Source organism: Lepus europaeus, chromosome 13 (assembly GCF_033115175.1).
Source record: "Lepus europaeus isolate LE1 chromosome 13, mLepTim1.pri, whole genome shotgun sequence".
Classification (NCBI taxonomy): domain Eukaryota; kingdom Metazoa; phylum Chordata; class Mammalia; order Lagomorpha; family Leporidae; genus Lepus; species Lepus europaeus.
Window position 1 is genome coordinate 49,929,119 of NC_084839.1, and position 17,674 is coordinate 49,946,792.

A 17,674-nucleotide genomic window follows, 5' to 3' on the forward strand; every position below is an offset into this window, starting at 1 on the left:
GCCAAATGTAGATTACACTTTCGGTCTGCGTTCTTGTGGTTACTGTTATATGCTCAGAAACGCCAATTTCGAAGCAGAACAAGATGTCCTAGAAGCTAACAGGGGTGCGGGCACACTCCTGTACCTGCGGCGGCACTCTGACTCCTGCCCTTCCTCTTTGCCTTCTCCTCCCCTGAAACGCAAAGGCATGCTGCCAACAGCGGAGCCACACCCCCCCATAAAGGACTGTGGGTATTGTAGTCCTCGGCACACCGGTGCTACAGGAAGGTGAAGGTGATTTATGGAGGCTGCAGAAAACTCAACTGCTTAGTGTACAGAATGTCAATGCCTTCTGATCCTCAGCAAAGAATTAAGACAACGCTTACTGAGATAAAGTGGGAAGACGTTCCTCGAACTACAGTCCCAGTGTGCTTTGCGCCAAAAGCAGCTGTGCGGCAGTCGCGCCTGCGCCCCGTGCAGCCGGTTACTCGCGTCCGGAGGCTGCAGTCCCTGGCGGATCACGGAGACCACTGCAAAGGACGGACAGCCACCGCAGCAGGGGAGCAGGGAAGAGATGTGGGTTTTTGGTTACGGGTCCCTGATCTGGAAGGTGGACTTTCCCTATCAGGACAAGCTGGTCGGATACATCACAGACTACAGCAGGCGCTTCTGGCAGGGCAGCACGGACCATCGTGGGGTCCCCGGCAAGGTGAGGCGCCAGCCAGCCCCCCCGCCCCCCGCACTTACTGCCCCAAGAGCGCCCAACTCCTGGCCCCGCTGCTGTGTGGAACCCACACCCCAATGCTTCCTGGTGGCCGATCACGTGGGTTGGGGGCTAAGGATATGAGATCTGTGCATCTCCCTCGACCACCTGCCCCGTTCTTCTCCCCTAAACAAGGGCACTTCTTCCGAAACCACTTAATATGCTAGGGGTTAGTTTCCTGAGAGAGGCAAAAAAGCGCTAGCACAGAATAAGGCTGATGTCCTGGGAGGGGACCCCATCTCTTGGCAAGCTCTGCCAATAAAACCCACTGGCGGGACGAAGCTTTACGTATTACTATGGAGGTGAAATATTAAAATCAACCTGCAAATTAAGTGGTTTAGCAATTACATTTGTTGGCAATCCTGCATCCTGGCAGACTTGTTGAGTTTAAACATGCTTGTTATTTCTAGGATTTTAGTGTATCTTTCTGAAGATGTTATTTTATGACACTTAAGATCACAGAAGAACTAGTTTCCAAAATTATCTCAGTTTACTAAGCTCACTCTGATCGCTTTGGTTGTCAAGTATTAGGGAAATCAAATGAAGTTCCTGGTTTGTTACAAGATTAACACAGTAGCAAACTAACATTATTTTAATGTACTTTCTTGAAGGTTCTCAAAAATCACAAATGAAATACAACTTCCTTGATCCATTTTTCAGTCACACAAAGATACTCATTTTAATATATGTGGTCCATAAAATTAGTAGCAACTCATTGCTTACGCAAATCAACCTTGTACTGGCTACAAAACAATCCCTAAAGAAGCCCAAACTTGGGGTAATTAAGCATTTGAATAACTTGTTTTAGCAACAACTTTTTGAGAAGTATAAAAACTCTTTAATTGCTTGTTTGTTCTCTAAAATACTCAAGATTTACATGAGCTTGAGTACTATTTTTAGGAAAGAAATTAATATTGGCCCAAAAACACTATCTAAAATGTTAGGAATCAGATGTTGGAAGACATTATGGTTAATTCCAAAGAAACACTGGCAGTCATGGAAAGGGGAAGAAAGAGAAGTGTCTAAAATAGTGTGCAGCTGCTTATAAGAGGATTAAAATGAAAAGAACCTGAGTTAGAAGCCATTCTACCTCAACTAGAATTGGCTTTAAGATAGTCACTTGCCTGTTAGGATGTGGATGGATGAAATGACTTGAGAAAGGAGGAGTGGCTTAGGACAAATGCATATTTACATGTCAAAAGAAACATCATCCCAGTTATCTCTAGGATAGTTATAAAAGGGTATCTAAGACATTAAGGAACAAAGTAAAATGACTTTTGAGTTGTCAGTTTTTGATATGAACACTTAAAATTGACATTCTGAAAACTCTTAGCCCAAGCTCCAGTTTTAATGACTAAGCAGTAACTATTTATAATGTGGTTATAATAGCATCTTTTACTACTCTAGTCTCAACCAAAACATATGATCTTTGTTACATAGCAAACTAAGAGATGCATACTGTCAGAAAGACTGATAAGAAATTATCTGGTCAATGTGACAGTCCATGATTCTTTAAAAGAAAGGAGCTACAAAAGCCACTATCGCTTTGTATTTAAATTTACTGAGATGTCAGAATGGAAAGTTGGGGAGGAAAAACTACATTGACTAACTGTTTTAATCTAACATTTATTTAAAGAATCCACCCAAGAAAATTAAAAAAAAAAATCTAAGTACTGAACACTTCTAAGTATAGCATTCATTTAAAAAAAAAAAATTTACTTCATGATCTTTATTAAGTGGATTCCTAACCTTATATAAATATTAACTGACAAACAAGCATACAAGAGGCTACGGAAATACACAATAAATCAGAAGAATGACTCAGATATTACTTAGGGTATTAAAAGACACCTGTGTTTTACAGCAACATATGTCCCTAAGAAATTAGTCATCAGAAATGGCTCATATTAATATACAAATGTTAGGCTCATTTCCACACAGTGCATCCTGACATCTGTGGGATGCATGCTGAAACTATTTGCTTTTAGTTTCATTAAATTTTAATTTCTCCTTAGTTCTAATTTAGCATCTTATTTTTATGTCACAGAACCAGCAGACTGTCACCAAAAATAAGAATCTTATTTAAATGTGAAAGATTTTTCACACATCAAAAATAATACAATTTCCAAAAGAAACATTTTAATATAAGAGACAATTATGAACATTCAATAAATTCCTAATGTTTCCAGATCTGAAACATTACTCATAACCCATGAAAATGCCCATGATGGTTCATATTTCACAAAATTCTCCAATCCCATTCAGTGTGAAAGACTCCTTTTTCAGTTTCATTTTTAAAAAAAAATCCCAGTATATAAGTGTCTTTACACATTTACACTGTTTCTAATAACATATTTTAGGGACAAAGAGCTTAAGCTTCTTAGAAAAGATTTCCAAGTAAATTTATTAGTGCCAATATTTCACATCTATATTATCCATATGCACAGATTCCAGTTATTTCCCCCTTAAAATAATTCCCTATATACACCTTGTTTTCTGTTCCACCTGCCATCACCCAAGTCCAAGACTTCACTACCCTCCCTGTTCCTCTCAACAGTTACTACTGAGCACTTAAGTGGAAGATAACTATGCAAACAAAAATACTTGGTATGTGCTAGAAGGGAAATGAAGAAAAGGAGCAATTAAGAGTTTAGGGGAAGGATCTGCTAAATCTACTGAAGACTTTATAGACAGAGTGGTCATAGATCTCGGGAACTCTTACATTCACTGGTTCATTCCCAAATGGCTGCAACAGCCAAGGCTGAACCATGCTGAAATCAGGAGCCAGAAATCCCTTCTATGTCTCTCACATGAAGACGATGGCCCACTGGCTGCTGCTTTTCCATGCACATTAGCAGGGAGCTAGAATGGAAGCAGAGCAGCCATGACTCAAACCAGCACTCTGAAATGGGATGCAGGTGTCCCCAGAGGCAGTTTAACCTGATGCACCACAATACCAGCCCCAGGCTTTCAATTTATAAGCAAAGATTATTTTTTCCAGTCTTGAAAATGGGAGAACAAATCAAATTTCTTTGGCTTAATAATTTCTCATTGCAATCTCAAGTTGAATGGCACACAGGCAAGCTTCTTTGCATGTAGCTGTTGACAGTGTTAAAACCAAAATGGAAAAATAAAATTGCCTAGAACGCAGGTAGTCTAACTTTCCCACATAAAAGGAACGATATGGAGGCTGGCATTGTGGCATAGTGGGTAAAGACACCTGCGATGCCAGCATCCCATATGGGTGCCAGTTTATGTCCTAGCTGCTCTACTTCCAATTCAGCTCCCTCCTAATGGCCTGGGAAAAGCAGTGGAAGATGACCCAAGTACTTGGACCCCTGCCACCCACATGGGAGACCTGGAAGAAGCTCCAGGCTCCTGGCTCCTGGCTTCATCCTGGTGGAGCGTTGGCCATTGTGGCCATTTGGAGAGTGAGACAGTAGATGAAAGATCCCTCTCTCTCTGCAACTCTTTCAAATAAATAAATATTTTTTTTAAAAAAAAATGGAGCTATATGTTCTAATATTAACCTCTCAATACAGCAATGTAAAGTTCATTTATAAATGTAAAATGAACTACCTTGAATGAGTATCCATTGCCATATATAAGTATATAGGAGCACTTTGTAACTCAGAAGTGTAAATCACTCCTTCTTTCACGCTTGAGACCTCTTAGTATATCTGGGTATCAATGATTCTCAAAGTTTGATCCACAAAATAATTTCAGTGGAAGCATATGGGATGTCATTACAAATGTAAACTCTGAGACAACTCCAAACTTATAGAATTAGAACCTATAAAGGGCTTGCCTAGCACTGTGTGTGTACCATGCCCCCCAGATAATTTTGTTCAAAGTTTAAAAAACACTTCCTTTCAGGAAAATAACCCTCAATAAAACTGTAACAACCTTTTTTATTTATAATCTCTGTTTCCATTTGCCTTTCATTTTAGACAAACACTAGTGTGTATTTTTAATATACCCATTTTCAGTGAACATAATATACCTAAGATATACACATTGATGAAAATTTTTTAGAAAGGCTAAAACAGTTTAATAAGGTAGATTCTCTTAATTCACTTTAAACTTTATTAAAGAAATAAGTACTTTTAAAAAAAGGGAAATACTTAATTGAGCAAATGTAGTTAAAATATTCCATGTCAACGTACGTTGCTAATGCTCAGTTACTTTAATTTAGAAACTTTAATTTAGAAAAAATTTCAGAAAAAAATTGAAAGTGTTTTGTTTTTTGTTTTTGTTTTTATTTTACAACAGCCTGGAAGAGTTGTGACTCTTGTGGAAGATCCTGGGGTATGGTTTTTCATTGTTCTTTTTCATATACTTGATAATATAAAATGCTGAATGTTTCTCAGTTTTATTTATCAGTGAAGTTTTATTAAGAGTTATCACAGACAATTTGAACTGTAGTTATATCTGAACTCTTCTGTAACTGGGATTTTTCATGTTTGTATGTGGAAAAGAGTCCAGTGGGAAAAGTTAGAATGCAGAATGCAAAGCAGCCAACTCATACAACCAAACAGCACACACTTTTATTTTTGTATGTTCTTTTTGAAACAAATTTGTTAACCTAGAATGTTGTGCTCCCCTTTGATATTAATGGAGATAGCTCTGAGATAGACTACCACTAAAAATCAAGTAGAACCCTTAAAAAGCTATCTGCACATTTGCTAGGAGTCTTGTATTTTCAACAGAAATCCAAGTCACAGAGCTGTCACTTTCTGCATTGCTTAATTTTATCAATTGCCCCTGTTTGTTTTTTTTAAGATTTATTTTATTTTCTTTTTTTTAAAAGAATCACAGAGAAAGGTGGAGATAGATCTATCTGTTGGTTCATTCCCCAAATGGCCGCAACAGCCAGTGATGAGCCAGGAGCTTCTTCTGGGTCTCCCACGTGGGTGCAGGGGCCCAAGGACTTTAGCCATCTTCTGCTGCTTTCCCAGGTGCATTAGCAGGGAGCTGGATAAGAAGTGGAGCAGGTGGCCGGCACCGCAGCTCAATAAGCTAATCCTCCGCCCGCGGCACTGGCACACCGGGTTCCAGTCCCGGTCAGGGCACCGGATTCTGTCCCGGTCACTCCTCTTCCAGTCCAGCTCTCTGCTGTGGCCCAGGAGTGCAGTGGAGGATGGCCCAAGTCCTTGGGCCCTGCACCCACATGGGAGACCAGGAGAAGCACCTGGCTCCTGGCTTCAGATCAGCGCAGTGCGCCGGCCACAGCGGCCACTGGGGAGTGAACCAACGGAAAAGGAAAACCTTTCTGTCTCTCTCTCACTGTCCACTCTCTGTCAAAAAAAAAAAAAAAAAAAAGAAAAAAAGAAAAAAGAAGTGGAGCAGGTGGAACTCTAACCGGCCCCCATATGGGATGCAAGTGCAACAGGCCATGGCTTTAAGCCACTGTGCCACAGCATTGGCCCCTGCCCCTCTGTTTTTTAACAAGTTTGGAGAACCAGAAAACTTCTTTAAGTCATAGTCCTCAGTTCTGTAAATGATTTTAATCATTTTACTGGGATACACATTGGAAATTTTATATTGTGAAATTAAAGATTTAATAACAAAAGGACTTTGACATATGAAAATCAAGCAGCTAGTAATAGCAGATAAATAATGAACATGAGAAATGTATTCATTTTTTACAATAGTTTACAATAGGAAAAGCATCTATAGAAATAGCTTTACATGACAGAGTTGTGGTGAAGTGGGTTAAGTCACCGCCTGCCATGCCAGCATCCCACATGAATGCCTATTTGAATCCCTGGTACTCCACTTCGTATCCAGTTCCCTGCTAATGCACCTGGGAAAGCAGCAGAGGATGACCCAAGTGCTTGGGCACCTGCACCCACGAGGGAGACCCAGAAGAAGCTCCTGGCTCCTGGCTCCTGACTTAGGCCTGGCCCAGCCCTAGCCATTGCCGCCATTTGGAAAGTGAACCAACAGATAGAAGATTTCTCTCTGTCTCTCCCCTTGTGTAACTCTGCCTTTCAAATAAATAAATCTTTAAAAAAAAAAAAAAAAGAAAGAAAGAAAGAAAGCTTTAAACTGGTAACTACAACTCCTAATCAGTTAATAAACAGATAGTATGTTATTTCTATAGAATTTTTGATGACCAAATGCAAACCTGGTATTTTTCATTTCCATCTCAATAATTAAAAAGACCTAACTTTTGAAAAATAAGCAGCAATCTGTGCTTATGATACAAAAAAAAATTATTTGTTCAGGATGAAGGTTTTTAAATGCTGATTTTCTTTGTAGTTTTACATGTACCTCTTCAGTGCACCTTAAGTAAAACAAAACCACACTGAATTCTAAAACAAGGTATTTTCTTAGTTCACAACATCTTCAACTAAGTAGCCTTGTAAACCCTAAACAAGGTATTCTTTCCCTTTCTCAATAGGGTTGTGTATGGGGTGTTGCTTACAAACTGCCAGTAGGAAAAGAAGAAGAAGTAAAAGCATACCTCGACTTCAGAGAGAAAGGAGGCTACAGGACCACAACAGTTAATTTTTATCCAAAAGATCCCACAACAAAACCATTCAGTGTGTTGTTATATATTGGAACATGTGATAATCCTAATTATCTTGGTCCTGCACCACTGGAAGACATTGCTGAACAAATTTTTAATGCAGCTGGTCCAAGTGGAAGAAATACAGAATATCTTTTTGAACTTGCAAATTCTATGAGGAACCTTGTTCCGGAAGACGCAGATGAGCATCTTTTCTCTTTGGAAAAATTAGTAAAGGAACGCTTGGAAGGACAACAGAATGTCAACTGCATATAAAGACCTCATCATTGATTTTTCCAAACTATACATTGTAGTCTTCAGATAATAATTTCAGTGTATAGTGGCAGTATAAGTTAGAAATATGTTTATTTTAAGATCATATTACTTTTAATGTTGTAGTTGGGATATCACCTGAATTTGTAGTTTAACTGCAAGTGTTTGAAACACTCAGAAGGTTGCAATACAGAGGAAAAAATTCATTTTTTAACGATGGAATTTCCTAACTATATGATATTGAACACTTGCTCATTAGAAATGAGTTCTTTAGAAAAAATACATTGAAGGATTCAGATTTAGTTCAGTTCTTGTTTTTATCAGTAAAAATAATTCTATTGTTTCATGTCACAATACTATTTTAAAGTTATAGAGCATCAAAGTCCAATAAATATAATAAAATTATACCTGCAAAATATTCCTGTACAATAATCTTATAACCATGGTTTAAAATATACAAGCTAGAAATAACATGTAATTAGACGTGTATGATAATACAGACAAGATCTCAGCCTTGATTATGAATTTCCTTGTTATTTGGGTATTAAATAAGACTCAAATTTAAGCTAAAAGAAAGTGGTGTTTTTCTACATAAAAAATTTCCTTGGAATATAATGTACTGTACCTTTCCTTTTATGTATAAATATATGTTGTTATGTGGGGAAAAAGTCATTAAACTAATGAGCACAAACTACATCATACAAATCACTTGCATTAATGACTTGGTCTGACTTGGATTTGTATTATTATTACACTAAAACTGGGAAAAAAAAGATGTGTTTTCTGATATTACAAATTAAGGGAGGGGCCACCATTGTGGCGTAGCAGTTAAAGCCATTACCTGCAATTCCAGCAACCCATGTGGGTGCCAGTTCGAGACCAAGCAGCTTGACTTCTGATCCAGCTCCTGCTAATATGCCTGGGAAACCAGTGGGAGATGACCCAACGGCATGTGCCTCTGCACCCACATGGTCGACCGGAAGAAGATCCTGGCTCCTGGCTTCAGCCTGGCCCAACCTGGGCCACTGCAGCCATTTTGGGGAGTGAACCAACAAATGGGAGATTCTCTCTCTTTCTCTGTTTCAAATGAATAAATAAAATTTTTTAAAATTTATTTAAGGGGTCTTGGAAAAGTTTGTGGAAAATGTGTATTATGAAGAAACTATGTTTGGGAGCAAGCACTTTGAAGAAGCAGTAAGATGCCACTTGGGATACCTGCACCCTATATCAAGTGCCTGAGCTTGAGTCCCACATCCACTTCTGATCCAGCTTCCTGGTACTGTGTAAAGTACCCTGGGACGCAGGAGATGATGGTTCAAGTGCTTCAGTCCCAGCCATCCACATGGGAGTCCTGGATGGAGTTCCTAGTCCTTGACTTTAGCCTGGTCCAGCCCCACTGTTGCAGGCATTTGGGGAGTTGGTCAGCAGATGGAAGATATCCTAATATCGCTCGCTCGCTCGCTCTCTCTTTCAAATAAACAAAAATTTAAACTATGCATGGTTTTCAAAAATTTCTGCACCAAAATAAACTTGTCTTCTATTTTCCATTAACTTTTTGAAGTATCATTGTGTAATGAACATTACATGTTTGAAACAAATGTTGAAATTATAATTTTTGCCGGCGCCACAGCTCACCTAGGCTAATCTTCCACCTGCGGCGCCAGCACCCTGGGTTCTAGTCCTGGTTGGGGCACCGGATTCTGTCCCGGTTGCTCCTCTTCCAGTCCAGCTCTCTGCTGTAGTCCGGGAGTGCAGTGGAGGATGGCCCAAGTGCTTGGGCCCTGCACCCACATGGGAGACCAGGAGAAAGCACCTGGCTGCTGGTTTCAGACTGACGCAGCACGCCGGCCATAGTGGCCATTTGGGGGGTGAACCAACGAAAGGAAGAGCTTTCTCTCTGTCTCTCTCTCTCTCTCACTGTCTAACTCTGCCTGTCAAAAAATATAATAAAAAAATTATAATTTTTAAGCAGCATTAGCAAGAACTCGATCAACAGCAAAGTAGCTGAGACTTGAACTGGCACTCTGGTATGGGATATGGACATCCCAAGTGAAATGGCCAACCTAGCTGATGATTGTGGCCCCACAATGACCTACAGTTCATTATAATATTATAAAATCATCATGATCAAGCCCACTCCCATCATGTACTTGATGCCATGACACGTATGAAACTTCAAGAAAAGACCAAAAAGTAGGTAGTCACCAAACTTCCGGAAATCTCAATCTTTTCCCAGAAACGAACACCCAAAGCACCACCCCTACTAAATATTCCTTTTTGCTACTCCCCCCAAGATGACATAAAAAGGACAGTCACAAACTTTGTTAAGTGCAGCTTACTCTCGAGCATGCCCACATTTCCTCTTGAGTGCATCCCTTCACTTTGCAAATAAATATTCCTTCACTGTACCTTACTTGTGTCTTGTTTTTGAATTCTCTTCTGCGTCAGAGCCTGGGCTCAGCAGCTATTCAACAGCAGTATCAACTTGTCTAGTGTATAACTTAGTTTTCTTAGCAGAACTCCAAGTCTCTTTAGAGCCTTCAAACTTTTAAAAAAGAGTTATTTTATTTATTTGAAAGTCAAAGTGACAGAGAGAAGAGACCTTCCATCCACTGGTTCACTCCCCAAATAGCCACAACAGCCAGGGCTGACCCAGGCCAAAGTCAGAAGCCCAGAGCTCTATCCCAGACTCCGATATGGTTGGAACAAGCCCAAGTACTTGGGCCATCATCCACTGCTTTCCCAGGCACATTAGCAGGAAGCTGCATCAGAAGCAAGGCAGCCCTTACTGGAACCAGTGTTCTGAAATGGCATGCAGGTTTTGGAAGCAGTAGTACCACAATGCCAGCCACAAAACTCTCAGATCTTAATTTCAAAACACTTACTCTCACCGGTGCCGTGGCTCAACAGGCTAATCCTCTGCCTTGCAGCGCCAGCACACCGGGTTCTAGTCCTGGTTGCCCCTCTTCCAGGCCAGCTCTCTGCTATGGCCCGGGAATGCAGTGGAGGATGGCCCAAGTCCTTGGGCCCTGCACCCCATGGGAGACCAGGAGAAGCACCTGGCTCCTGCCTTCGGATCAGCGCGGTGCGTCGGCCGTGGCGGCCATTGGAGGGTGAACCAACGGCAAAAAGGAAGACCTTTCTCTCTCTCTCTCTCTCTCACTGTCCACTCTGCCTGTCAAAAAAAAAAAAAAAAAAAATTAAAAAAATTTTAAAAAACACTTACTCTCATTCTACAAACACTTAGTCTCATAAACCAACAAAATTCAGGACTCTCATTCCTCAGAGTAGAAATATTAGCTAGGTGTAAAGTTTTAGGAATCCTAGAAAAGTGCGAGTATATACGCCTACACTTAGAAAACAAACATTTAATATAAATAACTAATGGAGGAGATTTTTTTAAGTAGGTGTTTTTGCTGTTCCAAACCACTATTATAGTTCCTATTTCCTTTCCCTCTACTAAATAACATACTCTTCATTCTACCATGAGCTATAAGCATGTGTAGACTCCAGATCTGTAATCTAAAAGAGTTATGTAGGGAATTAAAGGTTGGGATGGCATTAACTCTGAATATTTGAAAACATGACTGTAACACATTTCAGGAAGACTAATTCTAAAAGTTTAACCACTCTGTATTACTACACATTTTCATCTTAAATGGAAACATTTTTAAAAATTTTCTAGTAAAATCCTTGAGATTTATAATATTATACATCTTGGAAGTATCTGTTTAATTTTAGTACGTTACTCAGTTACTTTCACAATTCCTGAAATGATTCACAATAATGTTATGCAATATTACTTTATATCATATATTCAGTTTACTATGAGTTCAATATTTTCTCTGACTTTCATAATGATCACAAACTTGCCTATATTTTAAGAACCACATCCCATATGGGCACCGGTTCGTGTTCCAGCTGCTCTACTTCCTATCCTGCACCCTGTTCAAGCATCTGAGAAGGCAGCAGAAGATGACCCATGTACTTGTTCCCCTGAATCCATGTGGGAGACCCAGAAGAAGCTCCTGGCAGCTTGGCCCAGCCCCAGCCATTGCAGTCATTTGGAGAATGAACCAGTGGATTAAAGGCCTCTCTCTTGTAACTTTCTTGTAACCTTTCTCTCTCTCTAACTCTGCCTTTCAAATACATAAAATCAATCTAAAAAAAAAGACCCTCTTTTGGTGAAGAAATACATAAGTAAACAAGTCAAGGTCATTTAATATAAAAGATGTTGTATAAAATACAAGCAGAAAACAGCCAAGTTATTAATTAAAACAGCAAGTTCAAAGAAAACGTCATAGAAAACAAAATATACATTCATGGGTCAAAGAGTGATAATACTTATATAGCGCTTATTATTTATGCCAGATTCTATTACAAGTGCTTTAAATATATTAGCTCATTTAGTTCCCCTTTTCTTAGATGATTAAGATGAAAGACAAAAATGTTTAAGGAAAACAAACATAGTAATAATGCTATCATTTACAGAATATTCAAAATATGCCAGAGACTGTGCTAAACACCAAAAAGAAACAGAACAGAAATAAAGCCTTTAATTCAAAAAAAGTATGAGAAAAATATTAAATAAAGGAAAAAAAAAACTAAAAAGACAAGAAAAAATAATGAGATGGCATTTATCTCATTTTATACCTCCACTGCTAGTGAGACAGGAGAGAAACAGGACTAACTACACCAAGCCCCTCCAGACCTGACATTTATCCTCCTCTGGATGAGACTAGACTGTATGTCTATCTCCAGCTCAAAACCAATCAGGAGCAAAGAAAGAGTAAATTCTAATGGCAAAAAAAAAAAAAAAAAACTATTGCCGTATTAGGGACTTGTCCAATCTGCATAAATACCCAGAATAGCCCAATGCCACTGCTATGTGACTTTTCTGGGGTGATGGTAGTAAGCAACACTGCCATTTTGAGTGTGTCACATGAAAAAACAAAAACCAGCATCTGAGCCGGCGCCGCGGCTCACTAGGCTAATCCTCCGCCTTGTGGCGCCGGCACACCGGGTTCTAGTCCCGGTCGGGGCACCGATCCTGTCCCGGTTGCCCCTCTTCCAGGCCAGCTCTCTGCTGTGGCCAGGGAGTGCAGTGGAGGATGGCCCAAGTGCTTGGGCCCTGCACCCCATGGGAGACCAGGAGAAGCACCTGGCTCCTGCCATCGGAACAGCGCGGTGCGCCGGCCGCAGCGCACCTACCGCGGCGGCCATTGGAGGTGAACCAACGGCAAAGGAAGACCTTTCTCTCTCTCTCTCTCTCTCTCTCTCTCTCTCTCTCTCTCTCACTGTCCACTCTGCCTGTCAAAAAAAAAAACCAGCACCTGAGCAGAAAACACAGCCAGGTGCAGACCAAAGTATCTCATGCAGAATGGGATGAGCCAGGCCCATATCCTATAAAAGCTCCTGTTGTGCAGTCAGTCAGCAAATCTCTCCTCTACAGGCATATGCTGGAGCATAAGCACCCAATAAACCTTGTCTGGGATGCACGTTGGTCTCTTGTTTTGATTTGTTCATTCATTCATTCATTTGAAAGGCAGAGCAACAGAAAGGGAGAAAGAAAGGGACAGAGAGAAGGAGCAAGATCTTCCATCTGCTGGTTCAATCCTCCAAACGCTCACCAACAGCCAGGATTAGGCCAGGCGCCAGGAGCTCCATCCTGGTCTCTCATGTGGTTAGCAGGGGCCCTAGTACTTGTGCCATCTTCTGCTACCTTCCCGGGAGAGCTGGATTGGGAGCACAGCATTCAGAACTCCAACCAGCATTCCAATAGGATGCCAGTGTCACAAAAGGAAGCCTAACTTGCTGTGCCCAGCCTCCTCTTGTCAATTTCTATTTGCAAATGAATCAGAGAATCTGGGGACAGTATCATTGGTTGTTAGGCTTTTATTTTTTTAAGTTATTTCAGAGTTTGAAAGACAATGAGCAAGCTAAAGTGCTCATATCTGCTGTTTCACTCCCAAAATGCCTAAAATGGCTGGAGTCAAAGTTGGAGGACAGGAACTCAATCTATTCAGCCTACTAATTACCTGAGCCATGACCAGGTCCTCCTAGGATCTGCATTAACAGGCAGCTGGAGTCAGGAGCCAGAGTCAAGCATCAAACACAGGTACTCAGATGTGGGACAAGCGAGTTTTAACCTGCATCTTCATTCTAAGCTAAACATCTATCCTCACTAGTAGTTTTTAACCCAATAATAGCCGTTCCCAAAATAAGATTAAATTTAAAAGGAATTTTAAAATAGGGTGAAAGGAAAATGGGGGGTAGGAATTGTGGTATAGTAAGTTAAGCCACAGCTTGTGATACTCAGATCCCATATCAGAGTGCCAGTTTCAGTCATAGCTAATCTGTCACCTTCCTACTAATGCACTTGGGAAGGCAGCACACAATAGCCCAAGTCCTTGGGCCCATGCCACTGATGTGGGAGACCAGGATAGAGTTCCAGGTTCCTGCTTCGGCCTGGCTCAGCCCTGGCTATCGCAATCATTTGGTTAATGAACCAGCAGATCCAAGATCAATCTCTCTTTCTCTCTCTCTCTCCCTTCCACTACCATATGTGTGTGCATATAAATATGTGTGTCTCCCCCTCTCTGATGCGTTACCTTTCAAATAAATAAATGCACCTTTCTTTAAAAAAGCCTATGAATTATTTTCTCTGTGATAAATTATTTACTCTGTTGAAGACACAGTAAACACATGTGTTTTCCTCTACTTCATACCAAAATTCTATCAAAATGTATTCATTCAAGAGAGATAGCAAGTGGTATTATATTGAAAATTAAACTGGTAGAGAGAAAACTACAGTCCACAATGAACACATATGCAGAAATACTTGAGAAAATTATGTAGTCAAGAATGTAGAATTTAGGGGGGGAAAAGGCAGGGGGAGAACTAGAACACAGAATATCTAAAACAATTTATTAGCTTGAGCTTATTTTTCAGAGAATGTCAAGAAGGCTTATCATGCAAAATTGTACTCAGAGGTGCCCCTACCTCAAGAAACAAGGAAAACTGCCCAACACCAGCCTGAATCAGTGGACATACAATATATGGATATATATTGTTTGACCAGGAAGAGCCATCCCACTCCCCATTTTCTATATCTTAGCACTCTCCTAATCCTTGCTATAAAAACTGGCAAACTGCTTCTCAGGAAGACAGTTTCTTTAGGGAACTATACCTTTCCTTTACTTGTCACAAGTAAATAAAGCTGTCCTCTAAGCAGCTCCCACTGAGACTGATTATTTAGCAACACCTCAAGTCAACTGACCCTGTGTCTACTAACAAATTCATATGACTTTTTAAAAAATGTTAATTGTGTCTGGCGCCACGGCTCATTAGGCTAATCCTCCGCCTGTGGTGTCGGCGCACTGGGTTCTAGTCCTGGTCGGGGCGCCAGATTTTGTCCCAGTCACTCCTCTTCCTGTCCAGCTCTCTGCTGTGGCCCAGGAGTTCAGTGGAGGATGGCCCAAGTCCTTGGGCCCTGCACCCACATGGGAGACCAGGAGAAGCACCTGGCTCCTGGCTTCAGATCAACGCAGTACGGCGGCCGCAGCGGCCATTGAGGGGTAAACCAACGGCAAAAGGAAGACCTTTCTCTCTGTCTCTCTCACTGTCTACTCTGCCTGTCAAAAAAAAAAAAAAAAAAAAAGTCAATTGTACCTTGGAACCATAAAAGCATCCTCATACTCAATAATAAGGCCTATATCATTATTCTGCATAGGAAAGGAAAGGAAGAAGGAGTAATTTTTTTGCATTTTATCTAAGCTTAAGTGAAGCCCAACAGCTGATATCTTGCTCACGTAGAGCTCAAGAATCATTTAAAGAATGTTAAGAATGGCAAAAGCACAAAAAAATGAAAATAAACAACTTGCCCAAAGAAAGCAATTTCTGAAAAAAGGAGAAAAATATTTATACATTGAAAATATTATCCTCAAAGAAATTCATTAAGACATGGCATCCATTAAAACAGAGCAACTGGAAACCATGAAAACAAAAACTCAATCACTAACATTCAAAAGAAGAACTAAAGTCAAGGAAATGTTTCTTGGAATGATCTTCCATATTACTTTGTGTTTTTTCTATTTGGAAGAAGAGAGACAACAAGAACACAACTAAATAAATACTAGAAGAAAAAGTTCCAGAAGTGAACAAACAGGATTTATAGAGCACCATGAAGGATAAATGAAAAAAGACTCACACCTAGAAAATATCATTGATCCAAAGAAAACAGCTTCTAAGGCCAATGGTTCAGATACCAGGAGGGACACCTGCATCCCATATCAGAGTACCTGAGTTCAAGACCCAGCTCTGCCCCCAATTCCAGCTTCCTACTAATGCACATCCTGAGAGGCAGCAGCAACAGCCCAAATGATTGGGTCCCTGCTACCCATATAGGAGACCCAAAATAAGTTCTAAGTTCCTGGCTTGGCCTGGCAGATCCCTGGCTGTTGCAGGCATTTGAGAAGTAAACCAGCAGTTGAAAACTTGTATGCGCGCTTTCTCACTGCCTTTCTTTTTTTCATTATTTATTTATTTATTTATTTATTTTTAATTTTTGACAGGCAGAGTGGATAGTGTGAGAGAGAGACAGAGAGAAAGGTCTTCCTTTTGCCGTTGGTTCGCCCTCCAATGGCCGCCGCGGTAGCGCGCTGCGGCCGGCGCACTGCGCTGATCCGATGGCAGGAGCCAGGTGCTTCTCCTGGTCTCCCATGGGGTGCAGGACCCAAGCACTTGGGCCATCCTCCACTGCACTCCCTGGCCACAGCAGAGAGCTGGCCTGGAAGAGGGGCAACCGGGACAGGATCGGTGCCCCGACCGGGACTAGAACCCGGTGTGCCGGCGCCGCAAGGCGGAGGATTAGCCTAGTGAGCCGCGGCGCCGGCTCTCACTGTCTTTCAAATAAATAAGTAAACATTTTTAAAAAACTAAGTGGCTTTGTAAGAAACCATTGGGGGTGGGAGATCAAATTTGAAAACACTGTTTTTCTTTTAAATTTTTTTTCTTTTTTCTTGACAGGCAGATTTATACAGAGAGAGGGAGAGACAGACAGACATAAAGAAAGGTCTTCCTTTTTCTGTTGGTTCAACCCCCCAAATGGCTGCCGCAGCCAGAATGCTGTGCCGATCTGAAGCCAGGAGCCAGGTGTTTCCTCCTGGTCTCCCATGCGGGTGCAGGGCCCAAGCACTTGGGCCATCCTCCACTGCACTCCCGGACTACAGCAGAGAGCTGGACTGGAAGAGGAGCAACCGGGACTAGAACCCAGGGTGCTGGCGCTGCAGGCGGAGGATTATCAAGTGAGCCACAGTGCCAGCCAACACTGTTTTTCTAAAATGTGATAGCAGTATTACATCTTAGGTTATACAGGAGATTTCTTATTCTTAGCTATCAACTTTTTTATTTAAGTCCAAGCTAATTATCTTGTAGAATGTGCCACATTTTGTGTTTATTTATTTTCTTATTATTAGATTCAGGTTTAGCAAAAATAATAACAAGTGCAATTATACACTTGGAATCTTAACTCTTAGTTCTTCTTCCTTGTACCTAAGAAAAAAGTGTAATATTCACAATTACACCTCATATACAGAATTTAGGCTTCTTCTCTGACACCGGCTGCTGTTATTCACAAGTGGCGAGCCCACGAAACCACTATCACGACTGAGGCTGATGTAAATCTAAAAGCCTACCCCCTTGCAGATGTGCACCTCACCAAGAAGCTACTGGACCTGGTTAGGCAGTCACATAACTACAAGCAGCTTTGGAGAGAGGCCAACAAGACCATGAAGACTCTCAACAGGGGCATCTCTGGAGTTCACAGTGATGGCTGTGACACTAAGCCCCTGGACATCATCTTGCACCTCCTGCTGCTATAAGACAAGAATGTGCCCTACATGTTTGTGCACTCCAAGCATGCCCTGGGGTGGGCCCATGGGGTCTCCCAGCCGGTCATCCCCTGTTCGATCGTCATCAAAGAAGGTTCACAAATGAAGTAGCAGATCCAGTCTCCTCAGCAATCCACTGAAAGCCTCTTAGTGTAAAGCTGTGACCCCCGCCATGACCTCCATGCTGACTCCTCCCCTTGAGGTCTGAGGTTGAGTTATAGTGTCTACATCCTTAGTGTGTAGCATTTGCAGCTG

At 41.2% G+C, this 17,674-nt stretch overlaps 2 protein-coding genes and 1 pseudogene across 4 annotated transcripts in view; 2 read left to right on the plus strand and 1 right to left on the minus strand.

Moving 5' to 3' along the window:
* ASB3 (ankyrin repeat and SOCS box containing 3) overlaps window positions 1-17,674 on the minus strand; it is a 120,824-nt gene that overhangs the window by 85,031 nt on the left and 18,119 nt on the right. Inside the window, exon 2 of one of the 3 annotated variants that reach the window (XM_062209431.1) lies at window positions 10,415-10,704. The exons of the other annotated variants lie outside the window; for them this stretch is intronic. The gene's annotated coding sequence lies outside the window, so the exon portion shown is untranslated. The remainder of the gene's footprint in view (window positions 1-10,414; window positions 10,705-17,674) is intronic. 3 annotated transcript variants of the gene reach the window in all.
* CHAC2 (ChaC glutathione specific gamma-glutamylcyclotransferase 2) lies at window positions 433-9,053 on the plus strand. The gene is made up of 3 exons (XM_062210202.1): window positions 433-688; window positions 5,015-5,050; window positions 7,149-9,053. Exons 1-3 carry the CDS (start codon window positions 554-556, stop codon window positions 7,530-7,532), a joined length of 555 nt encoding a protein of 184 aa, XP_062066186.1. The 5' UTR covers window positions 433-553; the 3' UTR covers window positions 7,533-9,053.
* On the plus strand, window positions 12,033-17,575 carry LOC133772331 (NHP2-like protein 1; annotated as a pseudogene).